The sequence below is a fragment of the Centruroides sculpturatus genome, unplaced genomic scaffold (assembly GCF_000671375.1).
Source record: "Centruroides sculpturatus isolate CEXI.00-Female unplaced genomic scaffold, Cexi_2.0 scaffold712, whole genome shotgun sequence".
In the NCBI taxonomy this organism is placed as follows: domain Eukaryota; kingdom Metazoa; phylum Arthropoda; class Arachnida; order Scorpiones; family Buthidae; genus Centruroides; species Centruroides sculpturatus.
This window is the reverse complement of record NW_019384904.1, coordinates 388,185-407,578: the sequence shown is the minus strand read 5'-3', so window position 1 is coordinate 407,578 and position 19,394 is coordinate 388,185. Positions and strand designations below refer to the sequence as shown.

General features: G+C 31.9%; 1 protein-coding gene and 1 long non-coding RNA gene across 2 annotated transcripts; one reads left to right on the top strand and one right to left on the bottom strand.

Annotated features, from left to right (window-relative positions):
* Nucleotides 1–26: 26 nt before the first annotated feature.
* On the top strand, nucleotides 27–815 carry LOC111631546. The gene is made up of 3 exons (XR_002757720.1): nucleotides 27–65; nucleotides 184–513; nucleotides 601–815. It is a non-coding gene; the product is annotated as an uncharacterized LOC111631546 (long non-coding RNA).
* Nucleotides 816–15,056: 14,241 nt separating this feature from the next.
* LOC111631549 (sialin-like) lies at nucleotides 15,057–19,394 on the bottom strand. The gene is made up of 11 exons (XM_023375807.1): nucleotides 19,255–19,394; nucleotides 18,915–19,117; nucleotides 18,660–18,842; nucleotides 18,348–18,524; nucleotides 18,098–18,281; nucleotides 17,890–18,023; nucleotides 17,667–17,810; nucleotides 17,465–17,597; nucleotides 16,443–16,598; nucleotides 15,311–15,396; nucleotides 15,057–15,186 (listed from the first exon to the last, which is right to left on the bottom strand). The coding sequence occupies exons 1-11, from the start codon at nucleotides 19,271–19,273 to the stop codon at nucleotides 15,154–15,156; spliced, it is 1,452 nt and encodes a 483-aa protein (XP_023231575.1). The 5' UTR covers nucleotides 19,274–19,394; the 3' UTR covers nucleotides 15,057–15,153.

The following is a 19,394-nucleotide window of genomic DNA, read 5'->3' as shown; positions in this document are numbered from 1 at the left end:
AATATTATTTAGAGTTAATTGTAACGAGCAATTATGTATTATGACATAGTGACATACACGCAATGGTAAGCTGCAATTTTTTTATCATATTTTCAATTTATTTACTTCAAAATTTATGCTCTTCATCTCAAATTAGTAGTGACTTGTCTCTGTAGACCATAATTTTCTTTAATTAAACAATAGAGTTGTGCCAGTGATTTATCTAATACAATTCAGAGGAAAGTTTCGAATTGAAATAACGTGACTTCTGGCTTGAATCGGAAGTTTCTATATAGTTAGTCGGGGGCTACTGCCCTTCTGGTTTCCATTTTTTGTTTCATCTTTTATCTGCCTAACTCTGTTCGTGCGTTAAGGAAGGACAGACAGACGTACGAGCTAGACTACAGTGGGAATTTATAGGACTAAATTTTTTTATAATTGCAGTCTAATAAATAACTACATTGCAAAATTGAATTATTCTTAATTATTATTAATTCTTATATGTGGTCAGATTAATTTCCTGTTACGTTTAAGGTATTTTGATTATTTATTTTAAGGTTTTGTTTATTTATAACCGCAAAAATACAGAATAAAAATTTCTATTGTATATCTACGTGGTAGGATCCAAAAGTTTGAGAACGGCTTATAGTTCCTTGCTTTGAATAGTTTAAAACACCGACGTACTATCTCCTTCAAAGTAATCCTCTTGGTCGACGATACACCGTTTACCAGCGCTGGTACAGCTTGTGGAAGATTTATTGTAAGCCATCTGACAAAAACTGTGAATAAGAAACTTCTCATCAAATCAGCAAATGCACGTTGTATTTGCTTTACAATTGTTTAACATGTCGTTATTAATATTTTTAAAACAAGTATCCAAAAAATAATGAATACAGTTGTAACAATAAAAAAAAATTCTTAGATTCCGATTGTTTTCATTTAGTGCGCTCTTGTCGAAGTCTCAAGAATAACTTGTTATATGACATTATATTAAATGTGAGTCAATCTCTGATAAAAATAACGATTCATCACTAAGAAATCATTTTATACAATTATTTAGGATACAGCAATGCTGTTGCAAGGTTCAAAACGTGTTTTCGATAATTAAATTTTAGTGTAATTTTCACTGAAATTTCATTGCATTGTAAATTTCATTGCATTTTTAACGAATTTTCGGATATTAAACAAGAATTAATGCAAAGAGCGATTTGCCGTAGAAATGGCACATTTTGCCACGTTAACGTCAGAAATTGTAACCAAACTCCAAATTCGATTAGGCCAAAATACCATCTTTTCATTAGTATTTGAATACTGTGAATTAGCTTTTTGCTTTGGCATTTGCAAGGAATTTGAGGTTTTACTCTGAACAACATTGCATAGTTTAGTATGGGTTGAATAAAAGAATTTAAGCAAGCTTTAAGTGAATTCGAGATCATTCTTAGTATTGAATATACATAGCCCTTGTAGTTGTGTATTAGAAAAGTTAGCTAAAGTAATAGATGTTTGTCTAATATCGTTGAGAAACTTAACGAATATTCAGTTTTATTTTTGACGTTGCATACACGATAAATTTAAAATACCACTACATATAAATAATGAAATTATATTAATGTCAAGTCCATAAATTATTGCATAATGTAAGTTAATTAAAATTTTTGTAACTTTAGGCATTTTCAAATACAATCAATGCAAATTGATGGTCGTTTCCTATCTGTACATCTAATCACGTTATATAATGGGAATCAAAAGAAATTGATGAGATTTTAATTAATAATGGATCTGTTATAAATGATTTCGTGTACGTTGATTGTCTTTAAATGAGAATTTATATTTAATTTACATGAATTACTGTAATATAAATCATACGTGTTTATCGTTCATTATTCTGAAGTAGATCTGTCAATTATCGAAATGGTGATATATTGATTAAAGAATTACTTGCGCATTATATATTGTAAGTGACAGAAAAAATTTATGAGATAATAATAACAAAGCTTAATAAATTAAAAACGGCTTTAAACAAAAATGAAAAAACTTTTTGCGATTTGCAGTGTCATTTAAGAAACTTATATGCAATTTAGTGTAATATTTCTATTTTTTATTTATATTATAAATTGTGTTTTTATTTCTAGTACATGAAGTGTATTATTATTATTATTATTATTATACTACTAACTTATAACACATTTGTATTACTGAATAATGTTAGATATATTAAACAATAGCCTAAATATAACTATGAATTATTTCTTTGACATCATCACAATGATGGACTGCAAGTTTATCGTCACATTTCGTCAATTTTAGTACTGTCTTGCCCCTGTACAACATACTTTTCCGGTTAACATTGGATTAGTGCCTGTCATTTGTCTAAAACCATTCAGAAAAAAAGTTTAAATTGAAATAACGTGACATGCGTTTCGAACTGGAAATTGACATATAGTTAATCGGTGCCTCATGCCCGTAAAGTTTTCACATGTTGTGTCGGCTTTCATCTGTTTAACTTTGTTTTGGAGGTTAAAGAATGACAGACTCTAGTGGAAATTTATAGGTCTAAAATCTTTGAAAATTGCAGCTCTTTTATTAATGGCATGTGTTTATTAATTAATTAACTGCTCTTATGTTGCTTGCATCAGTCAATTTAAATAAACAAGTTATTAGACAAATTCTTGTTAAATTCATATAACATCACAATTAGAAATTAAAAGGTCCAAATATTTGTATTGTATCAAAGCATTTGTTTCACATTACTCTATGTTTATATTGTATTTGGTTTAATTTCTTTTTAGTTGGTGATAAATATTATAAATGTCTGCTTTATCAAAGATAACAATGTATTGAGTGACATTTGAGATAAGAACACGGTAAATGTTTTTTGTCCTTGACATAAATGTGATAAGCCAAGTTTATAGGTGTGTTGCCTATATCCTTGGCGATATTACGGGCTCACAATCGCAAGATTGGCTCAGTAAAACTTTTTCTATGAGAGCGTTAAATTTTTAGTGGAAGTAGATGATCGTATATCGCCCTTTTCCTCGTCAGGATTCCCGACACCAGTTAATCAACTTTTCCTGTGCGCGGATTAACACGCGTGTGGAGATGATACGGATAAACCCTTCATTTTGATTCAGATACTCGAGAGACAAGTATAAACAAATATTTAATGAAATGAAATAACAAAATTACACGAAATGATATATTCGAATAAAGCGTTTCGAGAGAGAGAGCTCACAATTTTTATCAATAATCATACTACCTCTCTGTATCTTTATCTTCTTCTGTTTTTATGGGAATATGACTATTCTTTCTTCTTGGTCCATCATTGGCACATATTTAAATAATTTCTTCCCTATTTACTGACTTAAATTCTTAACTTCTGGATATCGACTTTGGGCGTTGGCCTTCAGGAGATGATATGGAATACGTCTGTCCTTCTTCGGCTCGCTTGACGTACTCTCCGAATCATGCAAAATTCTTTCTTTTTCTCATGAATTTGCTCCAATCAGCATTTCGTATTTTTCCACGTGAATAGGAAAAAGGGGATTTACCGAGGGGTTGACAATTCTCAGGGTGACTAAGATTTTCAGTAGATAAGGGGAAAACAAAAGGATGTCGATCTTCCGTTGCAGGGAATGACTTTTATCAGTTTCCCTCGTTTTAGAAAATATAATTTTCCCACCAAAATCAGAGAATATTTTCCATAAAAAATTTAACTATTTAATTAAATTGATAATTAACCACAGGGGCGATTTGCCTCTCACATAAAGGCACAAAATTGAGTTAAAATAATTTTTATAATTAATTTGACACTCGACATAAAACGCATGTTGCATTGGAACTCTGTTTTGTTTCTTTTCTCTTTTGTAAACATAATGGAAGGTATCAGTTAACACCGATCTATGCAACACTTTTTATTTAATATTCTTATGATTGTATCCTTAAAACCACGATACCACAACACCGATAATATAAAGGGAACAAATTTGTTATTTAATCGGGGTATTATCATTTACTGATAATAATAAATTCAGTTTTTTAATAATTTTCAACATAAATGTAACTAATTATTGGGAAAAATAAATTTCTATTATCTTAACAGAAAAGAAGTTCTAAGTAATATAGATGCTTCGATGTAAGAATTTTGTTCTTCAAAAGTATTTAGTGATGTTAATTTTAATGAATTTGGCAAAATAACACTTCGTTTCCTAATGCTTAGACTCTGGAATCGATACTAAGCTATACAATACGCAAAAATATTGGGGTAATTTATAGATTCTGCATCCTTTACATATTTCGCCATTTGTTAGCAAAAATAATTGATAGGTTGATTAATTGACAGATAACTGAACTGAGAGAATGAAGAACGCAGGTCACATAACCATTTTGTTCAATACAATACACCGAATACACAAAACATAAAGCCAAGAGTAAAGTTCGGATCATGTCTTCCGATTTCCGGTCCGTCAAAAAAAAAAACACCTTACGACTCCTTAAACTCAGTTTAAGTACGTTTACTTGACGACTATTTACAATACAGTATAGCAATATCTCTTCCTCGCTTCTAACAATAGAGTCTTAGGTTAGACTTGTTTCTCCTCGTACCAATGGTCGGGTTGCTTTATATCTGCTTGGGGGTTTTGGCTGCTTTTTTTTCAGCCAAAACCCCCAAAAGAACGTATAGATGGATGTAAACAGGACAACTGTATGTCACCAGTTCCTTTTTCAGAAATTTTTGTAATTTTAATTGGATGTGTTTAGTGTTTTTTAAAAGGACTCTTTGTAATTTTCCGGCGACAAGCAGCCTACAAAGAAAGGTCAGTCGCCGAGAATGTAACACAAAAAATAAATGATGATCCTTTTTGTACAGTTTTGTCTTCAATTTTATTAATAATGTTGTTTATTTAATTTCCGATATCTAAAGAATCAAATTAATATAATCAAACAATCAACAAATTAGTTAGTAGAATCAATCATCAATCAGGTAAAAAACTGTAATACAAATAAATCAAACGGTTTAAAATATTATTACAATTAAGGAAATGGGGATTATATAGATTACCACCTATGGAATTTCGGAACTTTGAGTATATATCTGAACTGAGGGGACCGAGATGAGTTCAACGATACCCTACTTTTGGACCAGAGACGAAAAATAAAAAAGTTATCAGACTTTTTCCGGCAATAGCATGATAAAATTGTGCGTTAATGTTACCTTTGGTGAATAAAATGGCGGCTCGTCTCCGATTCCAGCAAACAGAAGAAAGGAAACAGTGGGGACGCACGTTCTAACCTAACCTAACCTATTCTAATAAATTACCAAAATTATTACCAACCAAATTATTAGAATAGGTTAGGTTAGGTTAGGTTAGAACGTGCGTCCCCACTGTTTTCTTTCTTCTGTTTGCTGGAATCAGAGACGAGCCGCCATTTTAGTCACCATAGTTAACATTAACCTTACCTAGGTAATTTGAGAAATGAAACAATTTTCGCAACTTTAACGGATGACCCTAGTTAATCTGCAGATTAGCTAGGTAATGTACACATTAACGGCTTTCGAGCTTTAGTGGTAACATATATACTGTATACTATATATATAAATTATCATGACCTTACTTAAAATATCGAAGAGTTCGAATATAATGGAAATAATGTGTCGTATTTCGATTATAATCAGATTTACTGAAATGTTCCTTGTTATTAGATTTACAGGTTTTTATAAAACCCGTCACTACCCTTAAAATTAAGCATTTTGTCGTTTTATAATTGAAAGCATGAAAATTTTCAATAATAAATTATCGAAAAAGATAGTGTCACCTACGCAGTTTTCAATCTTGCCGGGAAAGTTAAGCAACTCGTTGCCGGAATTTTTCTTTATGTGTGGAAAATAACACTGTAATATGAGGCAGTTTTCGAAAAAAGTCATTCCGAAAATTGCCACATCGCCCAAGTTTTAGTTCTGTTCAATAATAAATTCAGTGTGATCACAAGAAGACAACTTTCAAATTTCGTGGCATTTAAATAAGATTACGAATACGAAATTTCACTTTCACTTCTAAGTTTAAAGCATTTTTAATTTATAGCAGACTCATTTTTAATATCTAATAAATTTATTCTCTCACTTGCATTACGCAACGAATAATTAAATGTATAGACAGTACACAACCATTAATCTGCTTTAATTATATTTTCCAATCGAAAACATTACGAGAATTTTAATTAAAATTGGATTACACAATTATTTATGGACAAAAAATATATATTCCTCCTTAAATCCCAATTAGTGGCGTTTTAATTTTATCGTTTGTTCGTGATTGAAGAGATCGTTTGTTCGTGATTGTTATCGTTTTATCGTGATTGAATAGAACTCAATACGACATGAGTTGCATTCAATAAGCTGTACAACGATATTAGACAGAAGTGAAGTTTCTAGCTACCTCTTCTAATAAGCGATTAGTAGTATTATATACATCCGATTCTAAAAATTATGGCGAATCCACAAAAAGTTTGCTTTAACTGTTTTATACAACCAATACTGAATTGTGCACTGCTCTTCGGTTTGGAACCTGAAATTCCTTGCGGTTGCCAAAGCAAAAAACCGATTTCCACTATTCAGAAAGTACTGAAAAGATGGTATTTCTGCATTATCGAATTTGGGGCATGGTTTCAATTTTTCTTGAGAATGTGGCAAAATATACCGTTTGTAAAGCAAACCGCTATTTGCATTGGTTCTTATTACTCAGCCAAAAATTCGTTGATGGCGGTCAAGTTTGTGACATTAATTATATCACTCGTTGGTGCTTCAGTGATTAGTTTTGTCAAACGCAACAAAACTTGTTTACACGTTCAATTGAGAAATCATATTTTCCAAAACGTATGGGCCCATAATACAATCAACCTTTCTTCTTTACTAGTCTCATTTATCGTCATGTTCTTGATCTCTTGCATGTCATTACTAAATGTTTTCGTTTTATATCCGTTATGGCACAAAACAAGACATTTCGAATACGAAGCGTTATTCTGCAGCATCAGATATGGTTTATGGATCAGTTGTATAATTGGAGTATTCGCTTTTGGTCTTCTTTTATATACGATATATATAGTCGTGTCAATATTAGAGCTTCAAAATCTGTCAAAAGAATTGGCGTCGATAACAACAAGAGAACTGAGTCTTGAAGTGAAACTAAAAGATTTCATGAATCATTACGAAGAATTATGGAATTTTTTATCACAATTCAATAACAAAATCAGTTTTCTGACTGTCATTATATACGGAGGTCTTGTATCAGGAACCAGTTTCTGTTATTACATGTACCTGTTTATAGAAATGAATAAAGTACTCGAATACATTATTTTCTGTTTAACTATCTTATCAACATTCCTCTGTTTTATTTGTTGTTTTCTACTAAGTTGCTTGGCATTTACGGTAAGTACAGATAAAAGCACAATTTAAGTTAACAGTTCAATTATAAACATTACACTAAATGATTTTTAGATGGAAAATACTTTTCAAGACATTCGGAAATTTTCTGCATGCAATTTGCCCGTAGAGTCGAAATTAAAAGTAAGTATTTTGGTAATTTATGTAATTGTATGACATAGTATTAAAGAAAGACTACTATATACAAAATTGTTCAACATTTGAATATTTCAGATCTTGAATTTCATGAAGCGATTTGGCAAAGTGTCATTGAAAATATCAATAGGTGGATTTTTCTACGTTAATAAAAAGTTTCCGTATAGGGTATGGTTTTTTGTTTGTTTGTTTTACACATTATTTAGAACATTCAGACTAATTACCAATATTTTTAAGCAATGTTATTTATGATTGCAGATGGCAAAGTCATTGAACTCTGTATACTCCGGATTTCTGAAGCTTAGAGACGTTTCGTACTATTCAAAAAATTGTAACGAAATGTCGGTTGAGAATTACACTGGAATTTAAATATTCTAAACAGCTTGAGATAGCATGACTGTTTCAAGCTGTTGCATGAAATAATCTTGTGTTGCTGAAACATCGTTTTGTAAAAACCTATAAACATTATACAGTGTCAAACTATAAAATTTCTTTGCATTAAAAATTATGCTGTGTATTTTCAAGCAACACCAAAGAATTTACACTCGTAAATTATATTTTACGCACCAAAAAAGCAACTAGTGAATAAAACTACTTATCACTGCTAGCAATGATTTTTGATTCCTACCAATTGGAAAAATTGTTTTGTTACACTTTTTTTTCATATCAAAGGTCGTTAAGAGTTAAAACACGTATAATATTTTAGCAAAAACAAAAAAAAAACATAGCTATGAGTTTGCAAAAGTATTTATTTTTTATCATTATATTTAGAGGAAAAAACATCGTAAAACTATAGAGCATCCAATATTTTTTGCAACTGTCAATCACTGAATTTTGAAAAAAAGTAGAAAGCAAAAGAAACAGGTCTTTCTGTCTCCATGCTTGTTGCTTTAATCGTTAGTAAACTGGCAAAGAATTTCCAGACGCCCTGACTGCTTTCCATTTCTTTCATTCCGTTTCATTTCTTTGATTGAATCCATTATGGGTCAAAGAAAAATTCCTGCACTTTTTATTCTTTCTGGTAGCCACTTCACAGAGTTGTCTAGAGTCCGCCAGTGGACGAATAATGAAACCACTGAACAATGATAGTTGTATGAAATCTACTAAAGATTGCCATTTGTTGTCAGAAAGCACCTCAGCAATTCTACAAACTCTCAATGCATTTTACATGCAAATTTTTAGTTCTATATACAGTACCTAGAGATCATTGCATTAGTGCTGTTTTACCCTATACGTATATCGAGAATAAGTTTCAGCACTTTCATTAAATTTTTTGTAATAATTTCTTCTTAGATAAGTATTTCTAGTTATCATTTTTTAAATATCTTGCAATCATCAAAGTCCTATTTATAAATACGTGAAATATTGTCAACAACGCTTGAGTAGAAACAAAATTTGTTCCATAATCATCTCAATCTGTGATACTTTTTACAGAATTTTCTCCTTTTTTCTCCGTTACTACTTCTGTTTTTTGCTGAAGTTTGTTTTTTATCACATAAAATACCGTTCACACTCAAGAGAACTCCATGCACAAGATACAACTGATGAAAGAACACTTTTCTCGACAAAATTTAGTAATAATAACTGAAGCCCCATCTGCGCTAAAGCCTAAAATAACTCGATTCAGATTTAAACCAAATTCATTTAATCGTTTTTTCACAACTTGCGTGATTCTCTTGTTCGTTAATAAACTTTTCATATTCACTAATCAATAAATCTGCCATAAAATCTATCAGGCCCGAATGGTAGTGACCGATAGCGAGAAACGCTCCGATATATTAAACAGAGAACTAATGAAATATTCTTAGGGTGTTCCGATTTCTAGAAAAAAAATTCTGGATTCTTCAGAACAGTAGACTGACTCCTCAACAGCATCACTCATGAGGTCATTCACCATATGTTATCCCGCAACAGATATGCTTATGGATATTGCAACTGTCGCTTCACTGTCTAAACAGCTGAAGCATGCATTTTATTTGGATCCAAAAATAATCGATTGTAAAATGTAAAAACTGGCAGGCTAGAAAAGACTATCAATGATATAATCATAGGAAACCGTAGATAGGCACTGATTGTACCTCTATCATTAGTGTCTAATTGATGGGCAAAGTTATCATTGCAGCTCTTCGTACTTCTCTTACAATCAGTACATCATCTCTTTGGCTGTCTGTCTAGAGCGTCCAGATCCCGCTTTTGCGTACACGTTTGTCTCTGCCTAGTCATTGACTTCAACACCATCTCACATTCAGGTCAGAACGACCAGATGGTGAGAAATTCGGCAATAAGGCCATCATGCTTTTCTCAGTTCAATAATGCCGCCGTAAACTGCAAGCTATGCGTAATCTTTGACTGAGTCAAACAGTTACATTTGGTATTAGAAAATCGTCAAACAACAGACACACTGAAAATTCCGAGCACAGTTAGCACGTGTCTTTTAATTACATATACAGTAGCAATTTTAAGACATTCTAGCGGCTTATCTGGAGTACAATCGAATCTAAACTGTTATCATTGACATGTCTATCCGTAACAGAGCTGTGCCGAGTTGTGCAGTAATCAATAATTCTACCAGCGTGGGTAATTCTTAGTTAAACTGTGTAATATATTTAATATAATAGTAAAGTTTGCTTATTTGTAACCTAGATTAATCAATTAAATGGTGTGCATTGATAAAAACTTCTATAAATGTTGATGCCAATAAAATTGCGTTCTTGTTCTTGGAATTTACTTTTTTAATTTGTGTAATTACTAAAAACGTAAAATAACCGAAAATTAATACATCCAAAGACATTACATAACCATTTCTTTTTAAAACTTTATGATTACAAATTTTGTACGAAGTTCCTAAGAAACGAAAGGGTCATCTCATGTTTATAGATGAATTATTAAATTAATTAAAGCGTTTACATCAAATATTTTTTCGTGTATTTCTTGAGTTAAGTTAGAAAATTGTTTTCCAAAACTACTTTCAAGTCGTTCAGCTTCTTGTGTATGCTAATAAACAATATTATTTTAATCATTTAAGTTCTTGATTTTCAAGTGAAAAATAAATTGAAATAAATCGATCTATCAAAGAATCAGATTCATAACTACGAGAAAATTAAATGTTTCATTTTATGTTAAATTTAAGTAAATTAATTTTTTTTCTAATTGATTGTGACTGTTTTATTACCTTTCCTTTGTTTTATGCAGTAAACCTCGATACTACGAACTTCGATATAACGGTTTCGCGTTATTTCGGATGGCTGGTGTCGGTCCGGTCTAAAGTATAAAAAAATGTTTAAAAATGCATTTGCTGTAACGAACTTCCACTACTACGAATTATTTTTCAGGTCCCGCAGACCACTGTTATTACAGACTTATTATTCGCCGTTTTATTTACTTCATTTGCAAAAAATAAATACAGAAATAACATAATGTAAAATTGATTTCTAATTAATCATGTCTTGATCTACATTTTCAAATAACGTTTATTTATTTTTTTTTTCGTTTTTACTATGAAGGACAAGTCTTGAATCGGTTGTGTAAAGTAAACACGTGGATCATAAAAAACGATAGAATTTATATTTATATTTTTATTTACTGATACACAGATAGGCCCATATTGTTTTTATAAGTTTGATAAAAATTTCGCTCTGGCTACAACTGAAATTACCTCCATTATGTAATTGACTTTTTTTCTTAATATCAATATACAGAACACAGGTGTGTATTACTGTGTACAGTAAAATACCCTTATATTCGCAGTAACAGATCCGCTGAAACGAGGTAAGAATATGTTCATTTGACGTCTGGACTTGGAGAAAACATCCGTTAACAAGATCTAACTCGGTAGAATTTGTTTTAGAAGAGGATTATAAAAACGTAAAAGTAAATTTGAAAGAGGGATTCGAATTGTATTTCGAAAGACAATGCTCATAAATTACTTTATTTTTTAAATTTACTAAACAAAGATAATACATTTAAACAATGGAGTTCGAGTTTAATATTGCGTGGAGCGACTAAAGAATATCTGTCAAATCCTAGATTTTACATTGATCAATTTATAATTTTAATAGAAAGAAATAAAAAAGTTGTTCAGGAAATCGATGTAGACGGAAAAAAATATTTTATTCCTATCGGATTATATTTTTCAACCGAAAAATTTCTCGGAATTTTTAAATAAATATCGAAAAAATTGAAAAAAACTCGGTAACAATTTTTAAAATTTATTTATTTTTATTAATTTTACATTAATTTTTTACATGATCATATTACACCACTTTGCATGACATTAAAACGCGTGATGACATTAAGTAAGGAAAAATGCTTACAACATTAATAAGGAATCAATTTATGCAAGTGTTTCAGATACAATAATTTTGTCAAGTACAAAACGTGCTTTCGATTATTAACATTACATTGTTTTGAATGGTGTGAATTATCCCTCAGCTTCAGCAATTTAACGTGTTGTCTTATTTGGCTTGTCAGTCATGAGCTATTCGACTATATTGCCCCGTAGTAAACTGTGACAAAATTGTCACGTGATATAGCAGTTTTATGCGCTTATGATAGTTGTTACGCGAAGAACGGTGCCTCCGGGAAGTCTTCTAAGGGTAACTGGCTCCTATTCAGACGTGATCGACGTACATATACACGGAAAATTCCACTTGGTTAGTCTCTTTGGGCAAGGTGCGAATCCACTACCGAACAGCCAGTGTTCAGGGAACGGAACCGTTGGCCATTGGTGGGCCAAATCCACGGTATACAGAATGCAATTACTTCGCCATCTGCAAAAATATTAACATTGTTCATTACATTATTGATTAAAGAAGCTTTCTAAATCTACAAAATTGTGAAAATGACAATACTTTGAACGAAAATCTCTTATTATCGTAATATACAAAAGTCCGCCTATTAAAATTTTCAATGCGACATTCCCAAATCTTTTCATACAGTTTAAAATCTGAAACATAAAAATGTTAAACTACTTTGTATAAAATAGCATTTCACTAATAGTATAATATACAATTAATTATATCAATTAGCATAAGATTTACTATAAATTTTGACTCTGCAGACAAATTGTAAGCACAAAATTACCGAATATTTCGAAAAGTGTTTTTATTTGAAAAACAGCCAATAAGATGTTAACAATCGAAATTTTGTATGTCATGCCATCATCTGAACAGTTTTGTTAACCATGTACACTGATCCATGCATTCCCTTTCTCCAGAAAACAATGATACTTTCGATAAAATAATGATTTTTGCTTTCGAGTTCGTCTGGTTTATGATTGCTTTCAGCAGCGTGACAGACAGTTTGACATACTGAAATACTCAAAGCTTGTGCCAAGCTTTGAGTATTTACGTAGGATAAATGTACTTTGCGGGAGTGTATTAAAAAATTAAAAAAACTTTCCAAAGTTTCATGGCAATCGTACTATGCCACAAACCTTCGCTGGAGTATATTAAACAACTTCCCAAAGTTTCACGGCAATCGGATAAACGATGTGGTAATGCATGAAGGACAGACAGACAGACACACAGACATACATTCATTTTTATATATATAGATTTTTCCATATACTATACTACCTGTTACCCGCGACTTTGCACGCGCGGATTTTGCAAGCAAACCCCACTTATATTCTGTATTTCAAACCATAGTAATTGCTATAACACCTTCCGCTGGGAATGATGAAAATTGCCGAGAATCAAACGAACTGTTCTCAATTTGATCAATTTTCTGGAACGTTTGCATACGTTCTATGATCGAACCAATATTCAATAACAAATTCGAATTTAAAACGGTTCGAACATTTGGTTAAAAAATCGAGATATATAAAAATATTTATAACAATATCTGAAATGTTATCAATTTAATACACCTAAGTACTCAATGAAGACTAAACGTAGTTAAAAAGAAAAAATCTCATCTAAAATAGTACAGTAGAAGCAGTTCTACTGTACTAAGTTAAGTCTTAATCATTTCTCTCTCCCTCCGCGGGGGGAATTTCCAAAAATCCTTTCTTAGTGCGCGTTATCATGATGTACCCTAACTGTTTACCAAATTTCACTTAATTTATTCTTGTCACAATTACGGTTGAAATTTTTGTCATCTATTAGTTTTATTTAAATTTTGCCGACAAAAGTTAAAAATTAATCAATCTTATAATATAATCGCGATGGGTTGTTAATAATAATGATATTAAGCGCAGAGCACAAACGGTTAGTTGAAAGTTGAAATTTGGTACAAACACTTGAAGATGTAGTTAAAAATATTAAAGTTTATTTACAAAATGTTATATTCTCTCACAGTATTATTTAATTTCATTATTTTATATTTAATAAAAAGGAAATTTATAAATTTGGCATTGCAGCACCCTATTTTGATACGGAGACAACGTTTTTCTCTTCATCTGCTTCGTGCGAATCATCAGCCCAAGGTTGCAGTTCGGCTGAACCGAAAATCAGGAAGATGATCATCGCCAATATACAAAATCCCGCCGAGAGATACTAGATGTTACTCCATTGCACCATGCTTCCTTGCTGTAAGCAGAATGAAAACATCAATCAATAAAAAATACATTAAGAAACTTTACTAATAAATAAATAAAAATTATTGTTACAAATAACAAAAAATGTATACGAAAAAATAAGCATAGGTTAACTAAATATTAAAACGTTATATAGAAATTCAGTGAAATGCACTTTATGCGAAAAAATATTAAAATCGCCGCAATAAATTAAGATTTGTCCAATCGTTTGATAANATTGCTATAACACCTTCCGCTGGGAATGATGAAAATTGCCGAGAATCAAACGAACTGTTCTCAATTTGATCAATTTTCTGGAACGTTTGCATACGTTCTATGATCGAACCAATATTCAATAACAAATTCGAATTTAAAACGGTTCGAACATTTGGTTAAAAAATCGAGATATATAAAAATATTTATAACAATATCTGAAATGTTATCAATTTAATACACCTAAGTACTCAATGAAGACTAAACGTAGTTAAAAAGAAAAAATCTCATCTAAAATAGTACAGTAGAAGCAGTTCTACTGTACTAAGTTAAGTCTTAATCATTTCTCTCTCCCTCCGCGGGGGGAATTTCCAAAAATCCTTTCTTAGTGCGCGTTATCATGATGTACCCTAACTGTTTACCAAATTTCACTTAATTTATTCTTGTCACAATTACGGTTGAAATTTTTGTCATCTATTAGTTTTATTTAAATTTTGCCGACAAAAGTTAAAAATTAATCAATCTTATAATATAATCGCGATGGGTTGTTAATAATAATGATATTAAGCGCAGAGCACAAACGGTTAGTTGAAATTTGAAATTTGGTACAAACACTTGAAGATGTAGTTAAAAATATTAAAGTTTATTTACAAAATGTTATATTCTCTCACAGTATTATTTAATTTCATTATTTTATATTTAATAAAAAGGAAATTTATAAATTTGGCATTGCAGCACCCTATTTTGATACGGAGACAACGTTTTTCTCTTCATCTGCTTCGTCCGAATCATCAGCCCAAGGTTGCAGTTTGGCTGAACCGAAAATCAGGAAGATGATCATCGCCAATATACAAAATCCCGCCGAGAGATACTAGATGTTACTCCATTGCACCATGCTTCCTTGCTGTAAGCAGAATGAAAACATCAATCAATAAAAAATACATTAAGAAACTTTACTAATAAATAAATAAAAATTATGAAGTTTTTATGATAAATTAGCTTCTTTTTATCAAATAAAATTTATTTACATTTTTATCTAGGAACAGCCCAGCTATATATGGCGATAAGAAGCCAGGAACTGCAGACATTCCATTAGTCAATCCGAACAACGACCCTGAAACGTAAGAAATATCATATTTGCAATTGTTTAAAACTTAAGAATAAACAGAAATATGCTTATTTTACAATTCATGTTACAAACTTCACGTTTATATGGTTGACCGAGACGTATATCGTTATCTTATGTTCGTTTCTAACATTTTTTTAAGTAATCTCGAAATTTATTGTCTGTTTCTTTTAAGGTGAATTATCACGAATACGAAACGTCTTTATCATTTGCAACAACCTTGTCAAATTTAATATCATTAATTTAACTCTCTGAGTCGATATTGCAATTTTATCCGCAACTTCCAACGTATTTTAAGGATAAAATTGGAAAAAAATTTGAGAAATATTAAAGAAAAATACTGGAGAAATTAAGAGGATCTTAGTGAAAATAACAACGGCTCTTGCACGACTTTCCCATTACTCGAATAGCTTAAGGGACCAGAAAGTTTGATATTTTTCAATCAATTTTTAAAAGATTGTATCTTTTCGGATAGGGACAAGTTTTTAAAAACGTTGGTAATGCCAATAACAAGTAAAATTTCATTAACTCTGACCCCACTCGAAATACGAACCTACCCTTACTTTCCTCTTATCTCTAAAATGTAATATCATTAATGTCCTAGATAGAAGTGTAGTGCCAAATTTCAAAGTTTTTGGTCCATGGGTCTTGAAATTTAAAGCAAAATACAGACCAACATACGTACAGTACACATACGTAACTTGATATACTGTATATCAAATATATATAAAGACCTTCAAAAACATAATAAAATTTTCACGGAATTTCATGAAAAATAATAAAAAGTTAAAGAAATTCCATCGAAATCAAAGTTTCTTGAAGTCTTTTTGAGGTTTTTCAGTTTCTTCCTAAAAGAAAATCCAAAGAAAACAAATGCGCGAAAAGAATAAAACAAATCAATCGAGGAATATATAAAATAAACACAAAAACACTGAAGAACATACAACAAAAATTGAACAAATTGAATAAACTACATATAAGTTTACATTTGAAAAATTTTAACATGTAATGAAGTAAATATAATTAGTTTTTACCTGTATATTTACGTGCTAAGTTCAGAATGATTGCGTTGTCACCGCCACCAACAAGACCCATGAAGCCAGTTGTCATGACGAGTATTATTATGACGTTTGTTGAATCACATCCAACTTGAGGAATGCATATCAGGCATGCACTGGATCCTATTATAGCTAAATGATACAATAACTTAATTATAATCGAAACGTTATATTGTATATGGGAGGAACCGGACCTAACGAATTTCGAGAGAAAATTCATTTTTCCTGATTTTTCCTACTGAATTAAATTTTAGAAAAAAAAGCTTTCCCTATTTTAGTACCGGAAGATGAGTGCATTTCTCTTCCCCGAATTGTTTCCTTATCCAGGGAACTCAGAATGTGTCACTGGGAACTAAAACAAAAAAATTCCCTATTGATGAAGAGAGACAACGTGACTTGAAAGAGTGAAAAGATTTCAGGGAACAGAGGTCGTCGGGAGTCCGCGAGAGTATATTCTCAGTGCCAACCGAAAGGTTTTATCGCCGTCGCCCGTCTCCGCCGCTCCTCCCGATCATCCTGTGTTTCTCTGGGAACACCTACGAAGAACCGACGGATTTTAATTTCGATAGTCTTTAATTTAATCGCCGTTCAAGGCCTAAAGACATTCTCAAAGATATTTCCCGGCCTCCCCAGTGTCTCCATGACTATTTGGAATATCCCGTGAACTAGGTATTTATAACAACACGCGATGTCATTTCCGTTACATTACATTAGTTATTTTTGCTGTTAACCTTGTATTCGAGTGAATCACTTCCAATCCGTCTCTGAACCCTCCTCCATCCCGAATCCGATCACCCGCGCACGTAACCGCTCACGCAAACTCTAAAATTGCGGTTTCTGTGTCTATTCTAAAGACACAGCGGTGTCAGTCCTGACGAGGTACCAAGGAGGTACCTCGTCAGGACTGACACCGCTCTGGTCACATATAATTAGAATATTTACACTTACAAAGAGTCCGACCTCGTCTGGTCACATATAATTAGAATATTTACACTTACAAAGAGTCTGGAAGCCTTTCCTGATGTTTGTTACGTTGAAATATTTACGTTTAATAAACAAATCTGATAAGTAACCAGATATAATGAGGCCAAACGTATTCGCTGAATACATGAATGCGTTTATTAAGCCATTCTGTAAACAAATAAATTTATTAATCTGAATTTCCTTCTAAAAATGTTCATTAAAATTGGCAGACGTTACCTGCTGTATTGGGAAATGTAGAACATTCTCGACATACGATGGTAGTTTTAATAGAAAGGTATAGAAACCCCAATGAAACAACAATTTTACAATGCACGTCGTCCATACTAGTACAGATGTTAAAATACTCTTCCAAGGAATTTTCTGGTTGTGTAAAATATGCAAAATTATCTCAATAAAGAAGGGCTGTATAAAACATTTCAAAACTCAATTTACAATATACCTTAATATTATTTGTATTATTGTTCGAGTTTTGTCGTATATGAAGAATCTCTTTTTGAGTAATGCCGGAAAATTCTTCCGGATAATCGTATACAAAAAATAACAAACCGAGGGACAAAACACATCCATAAATACCTGAAATATAATAAATGTAATTGTTTAACATTGGTGAATAATAATTAACTCTATAGAATAAATTAGATAATTACCAATGACGTAGAATGCTGAAGGCCAACCACCCGAGAAACCATATTCGCACAAGTAACCGGACAATGTAGTAGTAATTGTGGAACCAATCAAATTTCCACTCTCGCAAATAGCCATTAATGTACTTCGTTCGTTAACTGGAGACCATCTCGAAAGTAATGTAAATCCTGATGGGAACGTCAGTGGCTAAAGTTAAAAAACAATTACTTTGAAAATATAAAAAAAAATTTAAATGTGGTTTAAGTAACTTACATGCAACACTCCTAAGACAACTCTCTGACATGACAAGGCCGCTATACCGAGTTCGGCTATAAATGGTGTTATAGATAATAACGCCGACGATAAAAACACAGTAATGACGTAAGTGCGCTTGACACCTAACAGATGAATGACAGAACCTCCCAAAAACTGGAAAATGACAAAACTATTTTGTCATTCAATCCTACTGATGTTTAGATCTAACATTAAGCAGGCAAACACGAACAGTAACAAAAAAGAACTTTATTAGAAAAGGTTAGAACTGTCACAGACATCCTCGGGCAACACCCGGACAAAATCCAACGAACTTTCCGCGCCTTTTCTTTTTTGACGTTGCCAGCCACTCTTGTTGGCAAGTGTTGCCAGACAGAGTTCGTGATCTTGGCAAGTGTTGCCAGACAGTTCAGGATCTCTGGCGCTGGCGGCCACACTATAATAGAAACTTCCTAAAATAATTCCTTGTTCGGGCTGACTCCAAACGAATTTTCCCTACAGTAAACAAAATATAGCGATTAATCAGAGGAACCCTGTGTTATGTGTAATGTACGATACGACACTCACTTCTCTGTAATTATACGTGATATTTTGATTTTCAGCACTATCAGGGCATTCGTGAGTTAGAGCATTTTCAGTTTCGCTCATATCGATCGCCGAATTATTTACCATGGCTACAATAGCTACGTTCAGCACGACTCTATGAGCATACATCTCCATACATACCAAAAAAATAAAGAAAACCAACACATATCGTGCAGGTAAGATTCCTATAACAAAGAAAAACAAGGAAAGACTATTTGAGAAAGCGAGAAAATTATGTTACGCTTCAATTTTAAAAATAATTAAATACTGTAATATTTTACAGCGAATATAAGAGATGTATCAAGTTTTATAGATTACTTACTGTATAAGGCTTTTTCCATCGCGTACGTCCTGCTTCATTTTGAAGTATGAAGCATTCGAATTGACTGGTGTCACTTTTGTATAGAAGCTTACGTCACACAGCTTACGTAATTTTATCAACTGTATTATAATTCAGCATCA

Bases quoted from the DNA above. Each gene is read 5' to 3' on its own strand.
- LOC111631549 (XM_023375807.1), bottom strand. The intron at 18,843-18,914 runs GTGAGTGTCGTA...TGTTTACTGTAG, and splicing joins TCACGTATAATTACAGAGAA to GGAAAATTCGTTTGGAGTCA. The intron at 18,525-18,659 runs TCGTTGGATTTT...ATTGAATGACAA, and splicing joins AAAGAAAAGGCGCGGAAAGT to AATAGTTTTGTCATTTTCCA.